Source organism: Myotis yumanensis, unplaced genomic scaffold, assembly GCF_028538775.1.
Source record: "Myotis yumanensis isolate MYYU_CA2020_CCGP unplaced genomic scaffold, mMyoYum1.0.hap1 SCAF_10, whole genome shotgun sequence".
Classification (NCBI taxonomy): Eukaryota; Metazoa; Chordata; class Mammalia; order Chiroptera; family Vespertilionidae; genus Myotis; species Myotis yumanensis.
The window spans coordinates 36,342,154-36,365,240 of NW_027223761.1; the positions used below are offsets into that span (position 1 = coordinate 36,342,154).

Sequence of the window (23,087 nt, forward strand, 5' to 3'; positions counted from 1 at the left end):
GAAGGACGGGCGCTGTCTCCAGGCAACGCGCTTGACGTCACTGAGCTGCGACGGTCGCGCGCCTCGCTGCCGCCGCCGCAGCCCGCCGCCGCCGCCGCCGCCGCCTGTGGGCCCGAGTGACGGGCAGGGGCGGCACCTGTACCCCCGGAAGCGCGATGCCTTGAACCTGGGTGAGCTCCGCAGCGCCGTCCTTTCGTCGTCTCCCGTCCCGCCTGCTCCGCGAACCTGGGGCTGGGACTGCCGAGCCGGGCTCCGGGGGGAGCCGCCCTTCTGGGTCCGGCGTCGGGCGCGGAGCCGACCTGGGAGGCCCTGCGGGGACGCACCGGCTCCGGCCCGGCCGTTTCAATGGCCCGTTGTGGGGAGGTGGCTGGTCCCGTTTGGGGAGAGGACCTGGGGGCACTGGAGAGAGCTGGTCCTTCTCGAGCCCGGAACCGCGTTTGAATCTTGCCGCCTGCGCAGCCCGTCGGATCGCGGACGGGGCTGTTGGTTCAAAGCTCCAGGTTCAAGTGCGCCCGAGGAGGGGCCGAGGCGGCGGGGGCAGCCGGCGTGTTTGGTAAACACACCGGTCACGTTGGAAACCACGTGCGCCCGGCCGCACCGGACGTCCCAGAGGACAGCCCCTCTCTGCCCGGCGACCCTAACTCACACGGCCGAGCCTTCTGCTCGGCGTAGGCGGCCCTCCGTTTCTCAGTTAGCTTAGGCTGCTCCTCATCCCAAAGGTCTGACCTTGGTGAACCAGCTACCTGGAGGCCCGGCCAAGACGAAACGTTTCCTTGCTAATAATTGTTATTTGTATGTTAGCTGCAAAACGTGGACTTACTATTATTATTCAAATCCATCCCCAGCCCCTTTACTTTAATTGCAGTGCACGCCCACATTCTGACCCTGCACAGAGTTACTCTTCCACTCCCCTCCGCCCATTCCTACTGCTATGAATTGAGCTCCATCCATTCAGAATTTCATCGGGCCCAGACCCTAAATCAGTCACTGCTCTATTGAAGTCGCCTCTCTAAGAAGTGATTCTTTCCGAACTCAAAAATAGTGTGGATTTTTTTTTTTCTTTCCTTTGATGCTGCCTGGCTGCCATTTCTAAATAATTTCCTCCATAGTATAATTGTAGATTTCCAAAGATATGTTCTTTGTCATTTCTTGTAACTGAACTTGGTATTTGAGGTGTGGGGCCCCATCTTTCTTAGTTCACTTCCAAACACCTAGCACACTTAACCTTACCCTCTGCCAAAAAAGCAGGGAAGGTCCAGAGAGGGTTCTTACAAGTCTAGTTAGTGTATTTTTCCAAATACGTATGTAATGTATTTAGGAAACATACTGGTGCTCTCAGAAATCAGTATTCTTAACCTCCAAGTACTCTCTCTCCTTTTGTAGTTTTTCTTTCTATAAAAATTTTCTTCGGAACAGGCATTCCAGGCTCTATAGTGACTCTAGTTTAATTTGTTTCACTGCCTATAATATCTGTTGTTACTGCTGTTAATTTCTTATCTTGCAGAACAGCTTACAGATAACAGAGTTTGAATAAGCAATGAGTAATAAAAGTGTATCCTTAGGGACCTAGTTTTTTATCACTGATGTTTTTTTATTTCTGACTTCATGATGAAAATAATCGATTATTTCAGTTACGTATATTTTATAAATACTACAGTACTTGTGAGTTAGTCATTTTGTTGCACTTTCAGGCTTTTCAGCTTTTCTTTAATCCTTTTATGAATGGATATGGTTTAAATTTTCCCGGGTGTTTTTGGATTGCGTTGGGTTGGGTTGGGTTTGGGGGTTGGTTTTTGGTTTTGCCAATTGCCCATGATGTAATTTTATATCTTTATAAAGGATATTTGAACTACAACAATTCACTTGTTAGAAAAAGAAGTGATCAAGTGTATATTACCACCCACTAAAGAATGTGGCATTTTTGGAATCCTTGATATTCTTATATTATAAAAAAAACAGTTGTTCTTTATTTTAAAAATCTTCCAAATGTTTTTTGAAAGCACATTATTATTCTGCTTGCGAGGACTAAATTATAGGTGGCACAATAGTATGAGAGCTGCTAGTTCTTTGAGAAATCTTGACCAGAGATTTGTCTTGTGCTGAATTCTATGCCAGTGGTTTGCAAATTATGTTCCCATGCAATACTACTGTTCCATGATCCAGAACAGGGGTGGGGAACCTTTTTTTCTGCCAGGGGCCATTTGGATATTTATAACATCGAGGGCCATACAAAATTATCAACTTAAAAATTAGCCTGCTATATTTGGTCAAACATTTAATTAACTCACCCCGAATGCCTTGGCAGGACCAGATCAAATGATTTTTCGGGCCTTATACAGTCCTAGAGCTGGATGTTCCCCACCCCTGAGCTAGAAGGAAGTATTTGCTAATAATGATATCAGCCTCCTGAACTCTACTTAAATGTATTCCTAGTTTTTCTTTTATTTTCTTGAAGGGGTGGACATACTGCTGTTTTTATATTATATATAGTAACTTTTATATATATATTTAACAGAAACTATGTGAAGCAACACTTCCTGGATTTCAAAAAACATCATTTCATCATGGGACAACAGATTTCGGATCAGACGCAGTTGGTTCTTAACAAGTTACCAGAAAAAGTAGCAAAACATGTCACATTGGTTCGAGAAAGTGGCTCCTTAACTTACGAAGAATTTCTTGGGAGAGTAGCTGAACTTAATGATGTGTAAGGCTTGCTCTTTTTCATTTTATTTTCCTGCTTATGTATGCCCCACATGTCATGACTGCCTGAGAGGTAATCAGAAGTATTGATGACTTAATGTTTTCAGCAGCAGTTAGCAAATATTTATTGAATACCTACTATAAGACTTTCTATGTGGCTATTTTAAAATATGTAATAAGAGCAAAAGAGATGGAAGGAACATTAAATTAAATTTTAAACACAGGCATATAAATTGTTCTTGTTTGAAAGCACTAAAGAGGTACATAATGAGAGTATGTCAATTACCCACTCTAGAGAAAGGCTCCTAGGATAGTCCTTGGGCACTCAGGTTTCTGTATATCAGCCAGTTCATCTAGTTAATAAATAAATCTTCTGTGTTTGTTCGCAGAGCTATTGTTTTACCAGAGAAATACATATATAGTAATAATTCATTTATCATCAGAAGAATAAGATATTTCAGTTATTAATATTTCTAATCAGCTAACATCTTTAAATCACTATTTAATTCAAAAAGATTAATGTTTTAAATGGAATATACATTTTTCTACCTTCTTAAAGAGTATATTTAATAGAATTTAGTCTTTTGTTTGTGAATTTGTTCTTTATTATATCAATTTTTATACCAATCTGTTATAGCAGCTATCAAAATACACAGGGCTCTTTGTCCCTAAATGGCCCCAGATTATTATGCTTTTAAAATATTACTTTTTCTTTGTGTGTTTTCTCCCTTAGTGACAGATGAGCAGATGTCACTTCCTTCTATTAAGTCTTTCTGTGGCAGCACCTACATCCATGTATATATATCTTCTGTCTCCCTTGGCATGTAATTATGAAATTGCCTTTTAAATAAGATCTTAAAGGTTCTCTCTTAAGTCTGTTCAATTTAGCTAACATTCACTGAACCCATAGTGTGTGCAAGGCACTGTGCTGAGGGTTGGACATTTTAACTGAGGCCTAAAATGATTGCCCAAGGATTAATGGCAGATCCAGCTCTCCCTACATCTGAAGTTTTGTTCATTAACCCACCTTAACTATCCCACTCTAACCTCTCTTTAAACCCCCAAAAAGCCAATCAAAATCACCAGGCAGTCTGGACCCACTTAGTATAAATATAAACTATTAACAGTCCCTATTAATAATTTAGGGCAAGGTACATGAATGTGCTCCCTAGCTTTGTGATAGCTATGTTGGTTGATAAGAAACATACTTGGCTATGTGGAACACATTTAGATAAAGAAAAGGAAATACAGTTTTTTTATGGACATGACTAGAGTCTACTGTTATTAGCCAGTCATGAAGAGTAAAGAATGTCTTAAAAGTTAAAGTTGTTTTAGAAGATCATTTCTTTTAAGAGCACTGGATTTTGTTTTGTTCTTAAAGTCCTGTATATTTATATGGATGGATCCTGTATTGTTATATATGTAAATACATAGAAAAAGAGCTAGGAGGCTGCATACTGGGTCTCTGGGGAGTCAGTGGAAATGGGGGGTCATCGAGGGAGATTTTACATTTTACTGAGTGTTTGTGTATTGTCTGATCTTTTATAATAAAAAAACGTAGCCATCGGTTTTTAAAACTTTAGCATCCCTTTGAGTCTCGGAACTTATGTAAACCTTGTCTAGTCTAACAAAATTTTGCCTTTTCATCTAAACGTACTGAATAAAATGTGTCCCGTGAAAGCATCCACAAGCTAAGTTTACTGTGTAATACAGATGTGATGGTAAAGAATATCTTCTCATTTATTTCTGACTGGATTTGGTTCATAAAACCAATTTTCACGGTCAGAGTTGGGCATTCATAAGTGCAGTGCTGTCTGAGAAATAAAGTTAAACCTATACAGATGAAGCGTGGCTTGATAGCTAGAAAACAACTGGGAACTGGCATAGTTGAATTACATTCCCTGGCAGATTTTGTTACCTCAGGCTAGTTGCTTAATTTCAATGGCCTCAATTTATTTAGCTGTAAGTCACTTAGTTCTGAGTGTGATATCCCCATTGATGCACAGACAGAAATGTGACTAATGATAGAAGGGAGCAGTAATATTTAAGTATGTCTTTGAACTGATTTAAATTAGCATTGATGGCGATATTATTCTCTAAAAGTCATATTTTTATGTTAGAATCCTGTGGCTCTCTAGATGAAAATTACTCTGCCTGGGGAAGCTATATTCAAAGTGTCTCAAAAGCATTTGCTTGATCCAGTCCACATTACCTATAAACTTTTTTTCCAAAGTGATGTGTTATTATTGTTGCTTAAATAAGGACTCAACCAAAAGCAAGATTTTTTTTTTTCACACTTTATATGCATTGAGGCAATAGTCAAGTTTGGATAAGTGAAACCAGCTTGGTTTTTCTTTTAAATATCTGTTTCCTTGGATATGTTTTTCGTAGATGTCTTTGTTAAAAGCTTAAAGACCATTAAGATATTAGATATGACAAACAGATTTATAAATATCATTCCACTATGCTGTTGACTTTAAAAACCTTGGAAATTAAGTTGTATGTTTAATCAAAACTTTCTCTATCCCTGTGTTTTAAGAATCTAATTATTACAATCATTATTGTTATTTGACTTTGTGTTTTTTCTTCAATTTTTTCTCTCTGATTTAAAGTGTTTCTTGAATCTAATTTCATGGCTCAATTATTTTATATGACTTTTCATAAAATAAACAAATGTGTTTGTTTCTTTTCAGAACTGCTAAAGTGGCTTCTGGCCAGGAAAAACATCTTCTCTTTGAGGTACAACCTGGGTCTGATTCCTCTGCCTTTTGGAAAGTGGTTGTACGGGTGGTCTGTACCAAGGTGAGAGTGATAGAGACTTCTGATGCAGAACTTGAATTATTTTGGTGGTTAGAACCACATTTAATTGTGTAATGTAATATGATTGAAATAGATGTTAATAATGTGGTTATTATTAACTATTTAAAACATAGTTTTGGTACTGTTATTGCCTTCCAGGTTAATTGAATCTCACTGGTTGTGTAATTACCATATAGCAGAGATTTTTATAATCAAGAAAGGTGGTAGTAAACCCTCTACCTCTCTTTTTGTATTTAGCTAGCTATGGAATCCTGAGGCGACACTCTACATAACTCTAAGATGACTCCTTAAAAATTAGTTATCTTAAGAGATCATTTCTTTTAAGAACACTGGGTTTTATTTATTTAATAATTTTTAAATCCATTAGAAAGGTTTGTGTTTTTTGTTTTAGTAATTTTTAATTGTAGAATGGATTTTTCACCATTAATACACTGTCTTAGTTCATCTTTACATTTTAGGTAATTAAATATATCAACGGTGTTGAAAAATATAATAGCCGCTGTCATAGAGTATTAGGAAGCCTCATCCATCAATGGGTAGATCAGAATAGATGGTTTTTAACCTTTGTGAGGCCACAGAACTTTTGGTGAAAATGAAGGAACGAATTTTATTAGGCCTTCTCATATCCCCACTCCTACTCTACAACAAACAAATGGTGAAATCATCCATGTGCACATAAACAGTAAATTGGGCATTCATGAGTGCTCTGAAGTCCATTCCTGACCAACCCATAAAGAACTCGTGGGTAAGGAGATTTTTTCCTTTTGTGTCATGATCAGCAAAGTCTATACATTCTGTCCCCACCTCACCCCCTAACCTTATTTTTTCCAATTCCTCCCCCCTCATTCTATTCCAACCACCCTGGGCTCCTTGCTGGACTCCTTGTGCTCCTTGCCAGGTACACTTCTGCCTAACATGCTTTGCACTTCCTATTCTCTCAGCCTGGAATTATCTTTCCCCCAAATATTGATATGATTCATTCTTTCACCCCTTTCAGTTCTTACATGTCACCTTCTCTGTGAGGCCTTCCCTACAACCCTTTAGCATTTTATCTCCTCTGTTTTATCTTCTCCATAACACTTACTTCTGTCTAACCTGTATTTTATTGTCTGTCTCTCCTACCTATAGTATAAATTCCATGAGGTCAGGAGTTTTGTTTTTTATACACACTGTCACCAGTGCCTAGAGCAGTGCACATATTACCTATAACAGTAATGTGTACTTAATAAATATTTGTTGTGCCCTGATCAGTTTGGTTTAGTGGTTAGAGCATAGAACATCGGCCCACACACTGAAGAGTTGTGGGTTCGATTCTTAGTCAAGGGCATGTACCTGGATTGCAAGTTCAATTACTGGTCCTGGTCAGGGCACATGAGGAAGCAGCCAATTGATGTGTCTCTCTCACATCTATGTTTCTCTGTCTCCCTCCCTCCCTTCCACTCTAAAAAAAAAATCAAAAGAAAAAAAAATATCTTCAGGTGAGGATTGAAAAAATAAAAAAATATTTGTTGCAGTTTGATAAACTTTGCTGTTAAATACTATGTCTATGTGAATTATTCCCTGATGTCTTCTGAATTATACAGTTTCAAAGGAAGACTGGCCCAGTTTCTTTAGCTCTGAAAATCTATTTTATAATTTATAAATTCCTATCACCTTTATTTCTATTTGTTCGCAACTGCACCTATAGTCTTTTATTACAAAGAATATTACATATTTGCATTTCCATTTAGATCTTACCATCCCAAAATTTAATCAAATTTTTTTAAATTAGCAGTGGTTCTGGCATTTTTACACATGGAATCTGATTCATACTTGATTCTGTTTTTCTTCTCATTGTCTTCTCAAGTAGTAAACAATAAATGTTAGTTGCAACTATTATTATTTTCATTCCAAATATGGAAATGTTGCTATAATAATGTTTTTTTAATATGTAACCTCATATTTCACTTTCTCATATCCCCAGTTTCATCAACACCTACTTCATTCACAGTTTTAATGCCCTCTCTCTATATTTCTCCCTGCATTCTTCATTTCTTTCTAAGTATTTTATGATTTTGTTTGTTCTATTTATTTTGATATTGTACTTAAGAGATTTCGTTGCTTACTTCTGTCCCCACAATCTTCCTTATCATCTCCTGTGCTGAAAGGAAGTCTTTTACATCTCTAATGTATTGCTGATTAATTCATGTTCTTTGCCCTCAATCCTACTGGCTTTGGTCATTTCAAAAGTGAAGATATACCCCACTTCTCGAGTCCTCCAACCTGAAAGCAATATTATCCCTCCTTACCTGTTACCTCACACTTGCCCCAAATATATCCTCACATTATAATGTAAGCTAGAGCAAGGCTAAGTACAACCTGTAGACACTGGTTCATTTTATTTTAAATGAGTTTTTGCTATACCTCAAAATGGCCTTCTGAGAAAAACTCAACCACCTTTTGTTAGGATTTACTTCAATATAATTTTCTCACTTTAGTTTGGAAGTTTGGGTATAAAGTAGAACTTAAGATATTCAAGGAAACAATCTGTTGTTTCAATTATAGTAAAATGGCATGTGGTTGCTGGATTCAAATAAATGCCTTTAATTAAGAAATTCTTTAAGAAATTAAAATGAAAAGAATTGCCAATACTGATCTCTAAAATTCATTTCTTAAGTCTGGGAAAGTTGCCTGACCTCACAAATCTAAATAAGATGATGCCTAATCAACCCTACAGAGTTATTTTGAATATCAAATTAGATAAATTTGTGTAGCTCCTTTGAAATCTACAAATGTAGGAGACATGATATTATTCATATGCTCAGACTCTTGTTCTCTTGTTGGATAATTTGGAAACCTGGCAAACTTCTCTTTCCTAGGATGTTTGACTTAGTATTTGTTCCCCTTTTTTGGGGAAAAATTGATCAGAGAAATTATCAACGTTTGGGGGTGGGGAGGGGTTGTGTGTGTGTATTGTTGGGATTTTTTTTTTTTTTCATTTTCTTTGTATTTTTAGATTAACAAAAGCCGTGGCATTGTAGAAGCATCACGGATCATGAATTTGTACCAGTTTATTCAGCTTTATAAAGACATCACAAGTCAAGCAGCAGAAGTGTTGGCACAGAGCTCCACCTCTGAAGCCCCTGATGAAAACTCCTCATCTGTAACATCTTGTCAAGCTAGTCTTTGGATGGGAAGGTACACAATACATAAGCACCATGTTTCTCTTATTTTCCAATATTCAAGCTACTGAAATCTCATTAATATTTTGGCTGGTGCTCTTTGTGACATCTTAAATCACATTACTTTTTGTCTCAATTGATATATCCCAGATCAGCTTTTGGGTTATTCTGTACTTAAGGACATTGTTAGAGGGCCCAATTAAAGAAAAGTTGAAGTGGCTTATGCCAGGTAACATTGCTGCCAACTTCATTTCCATTAATCCACTCTCTACATGCTTGCATTTAATGACAAAAGAGTTATAGTTAATACCCCTCTTATAATAGATATTTAGGTTCTTACATCAAAGCCCTTCAGGAAATTAGGTCCAAGAATGGCAGAACCATTCCAATTTTCCTTAAAATTATCTAATTGGAGCATTAAAATTGTAAATATTGGCTCCAGGATCTGGCAGTGCATTCCGGAATGAACAAGTAGTTGGTGTACATATTGCATGTACCAGAAGGAAATGAAGTCAGCCAGAGTTTTCTGTGATGGTGCTTGTTTACTCAGGCCTACATTATTGTTCTATCTAAACTTTCTTTTCCTTCTCTATAATGGTTTTGGCACGTGAAAGCTCCCACCTGTTGCCATTTGACAACCATGATCATAACTTAAATTTGTAAACACCTCATTGGAAAGTCTTCCCTGGGTCCAGACATGTTGACATCCTATGTTATTGTCATACAGAGTAGACAGCAGAAACCTGTATTGACAGTGCCTTTTACCTTAAAGTTAAAAATATGCTTAACAAGAATTTCTCTTCTATTTCTCTAGTAGCATTTTCTGGTCTATTCTTAATCAGCTGGTCTTCAAATACTAAAATTGTTATAGTAAAATTGTATTTTCCATTTATCATTTTCTGTTTATATTTAATAGGATTGTTTGGTTTTCTAGGTTTGGGCTGTACAAGTGTTACTGAAATTCCAAATGAGTTTTATAGCATCATTAGAGGCCTGGTGCACAAATTTGTGGACCAGTGGGGTCCCTTGGCCTGGCCTGCGGAATCAGGCCAAAACCGGCTCTCTGACATCCCCCGAAGGGTCCCGGATTGCAAGAGGGCACAGGCCAGGCCGAGGGACCCTACCAGTGCACAATTGCGGCCAGGAGGGACTCGGGAGGATGGCCACCCGGGGAGGGACTGTGGGAAAGCTCCAGGGCATGTCCCGCCCATCTCGCTCGGTCTTTATTGGCTGGACCCCAGCAGCAAGCTAACCTGGTCGGAGCGTCTGCCCTCTGGTGGTCAGTGCACATCATAGCGACTGGTTGACCATTCACCTGTCTGCTCCCTGGTGGTCAGTGCATTTCATAGCAAGCAGTTGAGCAGCCTTAGCATATCATTAGCATATTACTCTTTGATTGGTTGAACTGACGACCTGACACTTGGCATAATAGGCTTTTGTTATATAGAATAGGCAACGTTAAGGCTTGTCTTTCCTGTATTTTGTAAAGTTAATCTTTCAAAGGCAACTATCTGATTTTCTGCTTTTTCTCTCTCCTTCAAAATGGTGATTATTTATACATAGGATTTTAAAAGCCACGAATAGTATTTACTATATTTAAGCTCTATGGTAGTCAATGAAATGAAAGTAATACTTTTTCCTTATTGCAGTCATCTTAATGAAGGAGATAGGGTGTTATTCCTTTTCATGTGCCCTTGAGACTAGAAAATTCAATGCCAGATTAGTAGGTTAGGGCTGCTTTTTGCTTCTGTATGCTTTTTGGTTTTCAGTTACATCCTGATACACTAGACTTTTTAAATTGAAGGGAATCTTAAGAGGTATTTATTTGCTTCAGCCTTACTTCTCATGCATACTTCTATTAGTGGTTTATATTTATTGAGTACTTATAGGGTAGTAGGCATTGTGATGAATGCTTTACATGTATAAACTCATTAAATTCTCAGAACAACCCTATGGGAATACAATTATTGGCCTATTTCAGATGAGTTTAGACAAATAAATGGCATAGATAGACGTTGGTCTAGCTGAGATTCACATTCAGGCCTGACTGGCAATACAGCTGTGCTTCCAACCTGCATTGTTATTCTCTGGTGCATAAAGATCCTGTACTACAGTGCTTCCTAACTTTTGACATTCAGTGGTTTTGAGGAGGAGCTTATAAGATTCTAGCAAGCTTCCAGGTAATGTCACTGCTGCAGCTCCATGGATAACACTTTGAATAGTAAGATTCTACTGATGACATTTAGCCAAGTTGAAAGTGCAACTTGTACTTGATCACCTGCAGTTAAATGGGGCTCAAAGCCTCAGAGAAGCAAGCCTTTTCACATACAGATGGTCCTAATTACTATGAATTCTTCCTACAATATAGTCCTATGAATATCTGTTTCATAGGACGCTTGAGAGAGTTAAGTGAGTTAATATATGTAAAATGCTTAGAATAGTATCTGGCCCATAATAATAGGTAAGAGTTAACTGTCATTAATTATCACTAAATTATTACTGTAGTCTACTTATTTCAGTGGCAGTGCCTTTTGGAATCCCACCAAAAAAGTCTTCTCTTTTCCAGCCCTTCACATATTTGAAAACAGTAATCAAATCCTCACTGAGCCTCTGTTCTCCAGGATGAGCAGCCCCAGTTCCTTCTGATTTGTTCATATGAGTCTCTTCTATGTCCTGGAGGCTTTCCTGGGTAATCCTTTATCTCTCAATGTGTCTTTCAGGGCAGGGAGCATAGAACTGAATGCTCTGTAAGTGGTCTAACAAGGACAAGTAGAGCAAGGCTCTTCTGGTCACTGCACTGCTTGGAAGGTAGCAGAAATCAGGTGAACATTATACAGGTTCCATTGGCTGCTTCTGTGTCTCCTGTTCTTTCTTTTACCCCTATCCAGAATGCTGTTCTTCATGGCCCTCGGTGCCTCACTTTTAAATTCTCACCTGTCACTCTATGGATTCAATTATTTTCTCTGCTATTGACACCCAAGTCTACATCCTTAGATGTAAATTGTAAGCTCCTCAAAAGCAGAGACTCCAATTCATCTGGGTCTGGCACTATATATAGCACCTAAACATTGAAATGAACTTATGTAGAAAAAAATAAGATACATTAGATACACATCCATCTAGGTTTTTATTCCATTTCCCCATTTCAATTCAATGGCTACCCTATTTTGCCCAATACTAAAGCATAACATTTAATCTGTTACCACATCCTGATGATTTGTTTTTCATAATGACCCTTAGACCAGGCCCTAATTATCTCCCAAGTGAATTGCTGAAATAATCTAATTGGTTTTCCTCCCTCTACACTGCCCCTCATGCTGCACTCCCAGTTAATCTTCCTGAAGTATTATTTCAATGGAGTTACTTTCCCCTTGATCAAACTCTGATTTGTAGTTTGCCTGTCAGAACAAGTTTAAACTTTTCTTTTTGATATTCCAGCATCAGATTCTCTTTGCTATATTTAAGCAACCTTTTCTCTCAGTTTTCTTCCCAGAGCATCACGCCAGGCTCCTTGTTGAGTGCATGTGTGCATACACAGGTTTTTTTCTACCGTCATAGCTTTGTTTATTCACCTAGCATGTTCTCTGTCAAAATCCTATCATTTCTCTACCTAATCTTTCCAACAAGTTTGAAATACACTCATTTCCTCCTCCTTTACTTTGCTCTTACTACATGTAATGCACATTTGATATTTGCTTATATTCTGTTTTATATTCAGATTGATGAATTTTAAAGTGACATCCCAATATCTTATATACATACACTGGTATAAGCACAGCAGGGAATTAAAAACATGTTAGCAATAGCTTCTGCTTTTAAACTTATAGTCTAGTGCCTGTACATTGAAACATTCAATCTTTAAAAAAAGCAATACATGCCTGATGAACAAAATCTAACAGTAATAGAACAGCACAAAGGATAAAAACAAATTAAAATCACTTTAAGAAACATTTATTGAGAACCTAAGATAAACACCCTTTATTCAAAAAAATTTTAAGTTAATAGATAGCCAGTAAACAACCAGTTGAAATGCAACATGTAAGTTCTTTAATTAAGGCACATGTTGGTTTTGAGAACAGGCAGGTAATATTTTGAGCTGAGTTACTGATATTGGAATTTACCAAACTCACAAAAGTATTCCAAGAAAGGAAAACACCACATGCAAAGGTACTTGGCCCATTCAGGGCACTCTAAATGGTGGCTGGAGTAGAAGATTCAACATCTCTTTTCTTCTCAAGGTGAGAGAGCTCCTTGAGGACCAAGACTGTGCTTTCTGTCTCTTTTATATTTACTGTAGCACCCGATACTTAAGACTGAGGTATTTTTTCATTTATATGCTCATTATCAGCATCAGCACAGGGAGACCCTGATGGCAAGATCCATATTTTAGAGTGCTTTGTATCCTGTATAGTGAATAAATCATTATTGGTTAAATTCACTTATATAAATTTAATATGATTTAAATGGGTTAAGCTACTTGCAGAAAGACCTGAATATTTCCAGGTTTTTTGTCCATATTTTCTTTTTAATCACTGCAGAATTTATCCCTTATCCAGTCTTTCTTTATAAAATTTGACACTCTTAGTACTTCTTCCCTAATATAATGCCTTCCCTAAAAAGTATGTTGATTTAGTGTGATATTGCATGAGTCATTTGCTTTATACTGAAGGCACATAGATGTTTGATAATGCTTTTTCAGGTGATGGAAACAGTTTTAAACCAGCGGTTGCTAACCTTTCGGACCTCGCAGACCACCGGTTGGTGACCACTGGTTTAAACTATAATGACAGCAGAGAATATTGTTATAGCTTAGCTTTCACTTTGCAGGGTGAAGCAGCTGACTGATGAGGAGGAGTGTTGTATCTGCATGGATGGTCGAGTTGACCTCATCCTGCCTTGTACTCACAGCTTTTGTCAGAAGTGCATTGATAAATGGTAAGTTATCTGGTGTCTTCATGGAATAGGCAAAGGTCAGATGGGAACATGTATATGAATAAACTTCAAAAAAATACAAAAGTATTGTAGTTAAGTATAAGATTTTGTTCTTAAGTACTTTGGATTTTATGACATGCCTCCTAATGGTTAAAAATATTTTTATTTTTATAACTAAAGTTTATAAAATGTGGGGGTGTATTTTAGTTTTAGCAGTTTACTTTTGCTGTAAGGAGATTTGTGCCTGACTTGAGTCTAGAATCACAGGCTTCCCTTTTTCTTATTTCTACATTGTTCCTTTATGTGTGGTTAGAAGAAATAATAATTGGATCTGGAGGGAACTTGAGAGATCAGCTGGTCAAGCTCATTAGTATTTTATAAATAAGTATCTCATTTAGGAGAATTTATAATTGATACACAATTAACTATACTTAAAGTACAGTTTGATGTTTTGACATGTGTACACATGCACAAAAACCATCTTCACTATACAGATAATGAACTAGTCCATCATCCCAAAAAGTTACCTTTGTGTCCCATTGTAAAATCTCCTTCCCACCCCTTCCTTCCAGTGCCCAAACAACCACTACTCTGCTCTCAGTCACTAAAAAATAATTTGAATTTTCTAGAATTTTTATAACTGAAATCATATAGTATATAACCTATTTTTGTCTGGCTTCTTTCATTCAGTATAATTATTTTGAGATTTATCTATGTTGTAGTATGTGTCAATAGTTCCTTTTTATTGCTGAGTAGTATTCATTGTATGGAAGCCACAGTTTATTTATCCATTTACTTGTTGATGGACATTGGGTTGTTTCCAATTTTTGGCTATTACAAATAAAGCTTTTTTTAACTTTGTATTTCTTTTTACAATGTTTCTTTTGCTAAAATAAATGGAAATGCAATCTCCAAATTTAGGAGCTAAAAACACTACTTTTTTTTTTTTACAGAAACTGCCCATCTATCCAAAAGTATAAAATCTAGATCTCTTCAAATATCAAGTGAAAGACATTTACCTTTATAATTATATAAATAAAAAGTAAAACAATATTACAAAACCACTTTCACTTATAAAAAGGACAAGGTTTAGCACATACAGTCTTGGCAAGCTTGTGGCGAAACTGGCATTTTTATATATTGTTGCTCAGTATATAAATTGGGTACAACTGCTTTGGAGAACATTTTGGCAATATCTGTTAAATTAATATTTTTTAACCTTTAAAAGCAACTTTATTGAAGCATAACATACACACAATAAAATGTAACCATTTTACATATATATTTACATTTTAACAAATTTTTATAACTATGTAACCAACATGACAATCAAGATACATTCCATTTCCCCAAAAAGTTTAGTACCTGTGACAAAGTCAATAATAGGAATCAGAGATCTTTGCTTATATTACAGTTGATATGAAAGTCACAGATACTTTCTTATCTCATCACATAAATGTCATTTACTCTCTTCACTACTTTGAAATCATGGCAGTTTTCAAACTCACTAGCTTTACAAATAAAGCTTTCTATACATTTGTGGACAAGACATTTTATGAACATATATTTTGGGGGTTTTTCTTGTATGAAAACCAAGAGTGGAATGGCTTGATCATATGGTAGATATATATTTAAATTTTTAAGAAACTGCCAACTGTTTTCCTCAGTGGTTGTACCATTTTACACTTCCACCAGCTATATATGAGAGCTGCAATTGCTCCACAACCTTGTCGATACTTGGTTTGATGAGTCCTTTTAATTTTAGTCATTCTGTAGATGTGTAGTGTTATCACATTGTGGTTTTAATTTGCATTTCGCTATTAACAATGTTGAGCATCTTTTCATGTGCTTATTTACCATCCATATATCTTCTTTGGTGAAGTGTCCATTCAAAGTTTGAGAGTTCTTTATTTATTATGGATATACTAAAGCAGCGGTTGCCAACCTTTCAGACCTCGCAGACCACCAGTGGTCCGCAGACCATCGGTTGGCAACTGCTGTACTAGAGGCCCGGTGCACAAAATTCGTGCATGGATAGGGTCCCTAGGCTGGCCAGCGATCAAGGCCAATCGAGGCCTTCCTTTTCCAGCTGCCGGCTGCTGGCTGGGGCCTTCCTTCATTCCATGCTGCCCCCTGGTGGTCAGCGCACGTGGTAGCGAGTGATCGAACTCCTGGTCTCCCAAACTCCCAAGGGGACAATTTGCATATTAGGCTTTTAGATAGATGATAGATAGATAGATAGATAGATAGATAGATAATCCTTTATCAGATATACACTGAGTGGCCAGATTATTATAACCGGCCAAATTATTATGACCACCCCATCAGTACTTCATTGACACTTCCAAAAATACTAAATATTGAAAACTTCCTAAGCAAATACTCTCAAGAGTATTATTATTTGCATAACTAATTCACTTCATTGTACTGATGGGATGGTCATAATAATCTGGCCAGTCATAATAATCTCGCCACTCATTGTATAATTTGCAAATATTTTCTCCCATTTTGTGATTTGCCTTTTCATTCTCTTAAGAATATCTTTCAAAGAGTAGAAGTTTTTAATTTTGACAAGGTCCAGTATATCAGTTTGTGATTTATGGATAGTGATTTTAGTGCCATATCTAAGAAATCTTTATCTTCTGAAAATTTTATAGTTTTTAGGTTTTACATTTGGGACTGTGATCCATTTTGAGTTAATTTTTTAATATGTTTGAGGTATGGATCAAAATTCTCTTTTTACATATGGCTCCAGTTGCTCCATACCATTTTGTTGAAAAGACTATATTCACTAAATTGCCTCTGCACCTTTGTTGAAAAGCAGTTGTTCAAATAAATGTGAGTATATTTCTAGGTTCTGTTCTGGTCCACTGATCTATTCATCTATTTCACACCAATATTGCAATATCTTGATTATTATCTAGCTTCTGTAAGTCTTAAAATCAGGAAGGGTTAGTCCTCAAACTTTCTTCTTTTTCAAGGTTGTTTTGACTGTGCTAGGTCTTTTGAATTTCAATATGAGTTTTAGAATCAACTGTCAATTTCTACAAAAGAAGTTGTAAGGATTTTGATTGGGATTGCGTTAAATAAATGGTCAATTTGGAGACTTGACTTAATAATATCCAGTCTTCCAATCCGCAAGAACTGTTTATTTCTCCATTTACTTAGTCTTGTTTAATTTCTCTTATCAATTTTTGTAGTCTTCAGTGTTGCATATCTTTGACAGATTTATCCCTAAGTACTTTGTTATACTATTTCAAATGGTATTTTTAAATTTCAGTTTATGATTGTTTGTTGCTAGTATATAGAAATAAGATAGATTTTTGTGTATCAATCTTGTATTCTGCAACCTTACTAAACTCATTTATTAATTTTGATTTTTTTGTAGGTTCTATAGGATTTTCTTGAATGTCTATTTAAACATCATTTTAAAAAATACTTTTTCTAGATAGAGAATTCTAAATTGATAGTATTTTTTTTCAGTACTTTAATGATGTTGCTTTATTCTCATTTTTCTTGCATTGTTGTCTATGAGAAATCTCTATCATCCTTTTTTCCTATGTGGGTATTGTACTTTTTCCCCTCTGGTTGCTTTTAATGTTGTTTTTCATTATCACTGGTTTTGAGTAGTTTGATTATGATGTGCCTTAGACTAGTCTTCTCATTCCTTGTGCTTAGGGTTCATTGAATTTTTAGAATTGTAGGTTTATGGTATCACCAATTTTGGAAATGTTACAGCCATTATTTCTCAAATATTTTTTACTGTTCTTTCCCCTCTCCTTTTGGGACTGCAGCTACACATATAGACCATTTGAAGTCCCACAGTTCACTGATGCTATTTTCTTTCTTTCTTTTTTTTTTTTTTTTTTTGAGTCATTTTCTCTGTTTGAATAATTAGTACTGCAATGCCTTTTCAAATTACTAATCTTTTTTCCTTCCTACAGTGCCTAACTTGCCATTAATTCCCATCCAGTATATTTATTACTTCAGATATTATACTTTTCATCTCTAAAAGTTTGAGTTTTTTAATATCTTCTATGTCTCTAACTTAATATGTTTGGTCTTTCCTCTAGTTCTTTTTAAAATATATGGAATATGGTTATCATAACCTTTCCTTTTCTTCTCTGCTAATTCTAATATCTGTGTCAGTTCCTGATTGGTTTTGACTGATTTTTCTCCTCATTTTGGTTTGTATTTCTCTGCTTCTTTTTTTTTTTTTTTTTTTTTTTTTTTTTGCCTGGTAGTTCTTGATTGGGTGCCAGACATTGTGATTTTTACCTTTTTGGGTGCTGGATATTTTTATATTACTATAAATATTCTTGAGCTTTGTTCTGGGATATAGTTACTTGGAAACAATTTGATCCTTTTGGGTCTTGTTTTTATAATTTGTTAGGCAGGACTAGAGCAGTGTTTAGTTTAGAACACATTATGTCCCACTAATGAGGCAAGACCTTTCCGAGTACTCCATGCTCTGTGAATTATGAGGTTTTCCAGTCTGGCTGGTGGGAACAGGCAATATCCCAGGCCCTTTGTGAGCTTTGGGTACTGTCCTCTTAAATACTTCTGGGTGATTCTTTAGCCTGGAGTAGTTTCCTCACATGCACACTCTCTGCTGAATATACTCTAGGGCATTGGTTCTCAACCTTCCTAATGCCGCGACCCTTTAATACAGTTCCTCATGTTGTGGTGACCCCCAACCATAAAATTATTTTCGTTGCTACTTCATAACTGTAATTTTGCTATTGTTATGAATTGTAAATATCTGATATGCAGGATGTATTTTCATTGTTACAAATTGAACATAATTAAAGCGTAGTGATTAATCACAAAAACAATATGTAATTATATATGTGTTTTCCGATGGTCTTAGGTGACCCCTGTGAAAGGGTCGTTCGACCCCCAAAGGGGCCGAGACCCACAGGTTGAGAACCGCTGCCTAGGGGGCCCATCTGTAGATTCGAGAATTCTCCCTTTGTGCAACTTTCTCCACACCAGTTCTCTGTCCTGTAACTCGGAGCTGCCTTAGCCTCCCGAAACTCTCAGCTCTGTTCCTTCAACTAGGGAACGAGCCTGCCAAGTCCCACCAGGGTTCCCCCTGCTTATTCTGTGGCCTAGAAACTCTCAAGGCAGTAAGCTGGGGCAGTTGTAGGGCTCACCTTCTTTGCTTCCCACCTCTCAGGGATTATTGTCCTTTGTTGTCTGGTCCCTTTTGGCCAGAAGCAGAAGTTGATTGTTTTAAAATTGTGACTTGTGCACAGAAGAGCACACATAATTATCTTTGTAAAGTATCTCTCTCTGAGGAACCAGAAAGGAATCTGAATAGTACATGCCAGCTCTAGCTTTCACATTTAGTTTTTGAAACAGATTTCTTAGTTTTGTACTACAGCCAAAGAGCAATTGATATAATTTAATTACTTTGGTCTCAGATTTCACTGAGAGATGAAGAGAAAAGCATTCTCCCTGCATGACATGTTTCTGGCTCAAATATGGTAGTTTAGAAATTTCCAAATTAATGTTTGACAAGACAAAAAACATCCCTTTGAAAAACATAATCTTATTTAAGTGATCATATATAAGCTCTTTTTCTATCAGGAAAATTATTCTGCATGTAAAGTTATCTTTATTTTAAATCTTGAATTCTTCCATTTTGTTGTTTGTAGTGGCAAAAGAAAGAAAAAAACCTAAATGTTCTTCTGTGGGAGACTAAGTAAATGGTGGCCTATTCATACAATGCATGTTTAAAAGAATAGACAACTCTAACATGCACTGATACATAATGGCCTACAGGACATACTGATGAACTGATAGTGGTTGCCCCTGGGGATAAGAATTAAAGATTGGGCTGGAGGGAGAGATTTATTTTTCACTGTGTACTTTTATGCTGTTTACTTTTTTATAAACCATGTATATGTATTACTTTTTAAACAAACCTGTTTTTAAAAAAGAGGAAAAAGAACTATTCTTTAATCAACTTCTCTAACAGGAGTGATCGACACAGGAATTGCCCTATTTGTCGCCTGCAGATGACTGGAGCAAATGAATCTTGGGTGGTGTCAGATGCGCCCACTGAAGATGATATGGCTAACTATATTCTTAACATGGCTGATGAGGCAGGCCAGCCCCACAGACCATGACCTTGAGTGAAGTATTTTGTTGCTATTGTGGGGTACAAACACGTGGGTCATGGGGAAAGAATGCAGGGATGTTGTGGCGCAGGCACCGAGAACTCACTTTTCCCCACCCTCTTATTTTCGCTTTTCTGACAATTTGATAAACTTTTCATGTCTTCCATTTATGGTAAATTAAAACTTGCTACTGTTCTAGACCATTATTTTCCTATTATTTATCTGTTCTAATATAGCTTATTAGAACTAATAGCTCTTGAATCCTTTGCTGCAGTAACAGCAACATTTCCAGAGGCTTCTGAAACACTACTATTTTTCAGGGTAGGAGCATTCTGGAATAACCATAAACCCTGGCCAGAGTGGCTCAGTGGTTAGAGTGTCCAGTGCACCAAAGGGTCTCAGGTTTGATTCCCAGTCAGGGCACATACCCAGGTTTCGGGTTTGATCCTCAGTCAGGGCACATATGGGAAGCAACAAATCGATGTTTCTCACATCGATGTTTATCTATCTCCCTCTCCCTTTCTCTCTCTCTCTTGAATCAATGAAAAATGTATCCTCGCGTGAGGATTAAATAAATAAATAAGTAAGTAAATAAAATAAACCATGAATGTTAAAAAGTTGTAGTCATCTGAGAGAAAATTTTATATGACTGAAAATGTAGAATACGTCAAAGTGCATGTTACTACTTAAATTAGTTTTTCTGCTGGAATCTAAGGAGTATGTATGCCCCCTTGTGGTTAATTATTGCTCCTTTAATAATTATTACTTGAAATGATCCACAGTTATTTCATAACTTTAGCTGTGTGTTTGAAACTACATATTTTTTATTTAAAAGCCTTTTTTTCCCCCTCATACTGTATAATTTGGGTGAAGACTAAAAGTTGGGTGTGATTTTGCCTTATAAATGAATTTCTGCTGGGGAATCTTCTAGAAATGCTTTTCCACAGCTGGGGAACTGTTCTAAATAGCTTTTGATAAAGTTCATGCATCTTGGAGTTTCAGAAGGAAATTTTTATCACAGATCCTAAGTGTTATATGTCCAAATTATGGCGAATCATTCAATATTAGTTTATGGTGCTTTTATTTTAACTTGAAAGTATCTTACTGAGGCCAAGTCCTCAGACTTCTTAGATTAAGAAAGAAGAAAATAGGATAAAGCCTTTAACCATAAGTACATAAAACACCTCTGAAAATTAGGAGATAATTTGGTTTTCTTATGGTTCATTCCACTTCTTTTCAAATACTTTGAAGGAATTATGTTCAGTGGCATGTCAACCATTTTTTAAAATTTTACTTAAAAAGTAAATTTTTGTTTTATGTTAAACATTATGATGTCAGCATATAATAAAATTAGGGCCTGATGTCTCCTTTTAAAAGAATGTTAACATTCCATGTAACTTTTCTGACCTGTTAGTAAGTTACAAATATATTCTGAAGTACCAAAGTATATAATTTAAGTTGCTTCATATTGATGGCAAAATTTTTGGATACTAGGATTTTTAATAGGCATGCAAATTAAAAAATTCATTTCTAAGCAAAATGTCTAACCAAATATGGCTTGATTTTTACCCCCAAAATACTGATAATGAATTGGTTGATATTCATGATGGAGGCAGGTCAGTACCAAACAGCTAAACACTCACTGGATATTTATGCAGAGTACTGAGGGCTCTATCACATCAACCTGGCAATGCCTTTTATGGTCATGTGACCTTGAGAAAGTCCCTTCGTCTGGTTTGTAGGCTCATACTTTAGAAACAGACTTTATTTGTAGTTTTCACACTTTTATTTCAACAGTAAAATCTTTTTTTTTCCAAGTAAAATCTTACTCAGAACCCCTAGCTACATGTGCTGCATGTGCATGCATGCACACACACCCCCTAAACCACTTTATAAATCTTATTTTATTAATATAAATTTCTTTATGTAAACTTCATATACTATGCTACTAAATATTATAAAGTCAATCAATGAAAACATGTATTAATGCATTGGTGATATCCAATGTATTAGAATTTGGTGAGTAACAGAGTTATATGATGGGACTTATTTTTTATTTTTTTACCAAAAAAAATTTTTTTTAATTCAATTCAGGTCAAATTTGCAAAACCCTGACTCTCCTCCATGATCATTAGTATTCTATGGAACATATTTTGAAAACCTTGGGATAGATGATCCCCCGATATCTTTTTCAGCTCTAAGATTTTAAATCCTTTGGATTAGACTTACTGAGTCCAGTTCAGATTGCCTAATTTAAGAATGTTTCTGAAAATGAGCAAAGTTGCTTTACAGATTTCTGGATCTTTCCCAGGTATAGCCAGTGATTTTATCCCTCAGAATCCTTCACCTTTCAAGGAATTATTTAACAGTGAGAACAGAAACTTGATATTGCCCAAACCTTTTTACTTTTCAATATGAGCTCCAAGACACTAACTGATCTACTGTGAAACAAAATGTTTTTATTAGCCTTATCTAATAAATGAGCACTTTTTGCTCACTTCATTAAACTGGGTGATAATTCTTTAGATGTGAATATTAGGTATGTTATAATAACTAATCATAAAAAGTTGTAAATGTGTTAATGGATGAAATGTAGTTTTTGTATTCTGTACAGCTTTGTCTTTTTTAATTATGAAGTACTTAAATGCACTTAATATGATAGGAAGTATAATGTGTGCCTTCTAGGATTTGTGAAATGGTTTCATGAACTCTAAGGAATTTATTTTATGTTGTAAAATTTTCCCTATCCTAACTCAATAACAAAGGGTTGACTCATATTACAGTGCTATAAAATTTTAGTTTAAGAAAATAGATTTGACTATGTACTGAATTTAGAAGTAGAGAATAATAGTATCTGTTTTATTTTAGGATAAACTGATATATTGTGCAATAAATAATCTTTAACAAGTACATTTTAGTTCATTGAAGAGGTTTTTTCTTATCATGTAGTTTCACATTCTCATGTGCCAAATGCTTATATTCCGTAAAGGACTGTTTTGTGTTGTGCTCTGGGGGGTTGTGATGTTTGTGTACTTTGTGTCAAAAATCATTTCAAATTGGACTCAATTTTCTTATACCTAATATATATCTGAGTAATAAGGCTTCTTGAAAGTACCTTTTAGTTCAGTGATTTTTAACAATGGTAAGTTGGATTTATTAAAAGGAAGTCTGAAGAATTTGCATTTTACTGGTTTCTTCTTCATTAAATCAGGCTTATCCAGGAATAAGAAACCTACTTGGAGGTTAGGGAAATCAGCTGATCACCCATGTTTATGCTGGACAACACAATGACAATATAACAAACAGTTTACAGCAGACTTTCATTTTTCTTTCTTATCTTTTAAAA

The 23,087-nt window shown here is 36.2% G+C and overlaps 1 protein-coding gene across 1 annotated transcript; it reads left to right on the top strand.

Annotated features, from left to right (window-relative positions):
- The first annotated feature begins 81 nt into the window (after positions 1–81).
- RNF141 (ring finger protein 141) lies at positions 82–22,917 on the top strand. Its single transcript, XM_070425312.1, has 6 exons — positions 82–170; positions 2,516–2,707; positions 5,397–5,505; positions 8,519–8,700; positions 13,512–13,619; positions 19,600–22,917. The coding sequence occupies exons 2-6, from the start codon at positions 2,565–2,567 to the stop codon at positions 19,748–19,750; spliced, it is 693 nt and encodes a 230-aa protein (XP_070281413.1). The 5' UTR covers positions 82–170; positions 2,516–2,564; the 3' UTR covers positions 19,751–22,917.
- The last annotated feature ends 170 nt before the right edge of the window (positions 22,918–23,087 follow it).

Bases quoted from the DNA above. Each gene is read 5' to 3' on its own strand.
- RNF141 (XM_070425312.1), top strand. From the start codon at position 2,565: ATGGGACAACAGATTTCGGATCAGACGCAGTTGGTTCTTAACAAGTTA. The intron at 2,708-5,396 runs GTAAGGCTTGCT...GTTTCTTTTCAG, and splicing joins GTAGCTGAACTTAATGATGT to AACTGCTAAAGTGGCTTCTG. The intron at 8,701-13,511 runs GTACACAATACA...TTCACTTTGCAG, and splicing joins GCTAGTCTTTGGATGGGAAG to GGTGAAGCAGCTGACTGATG.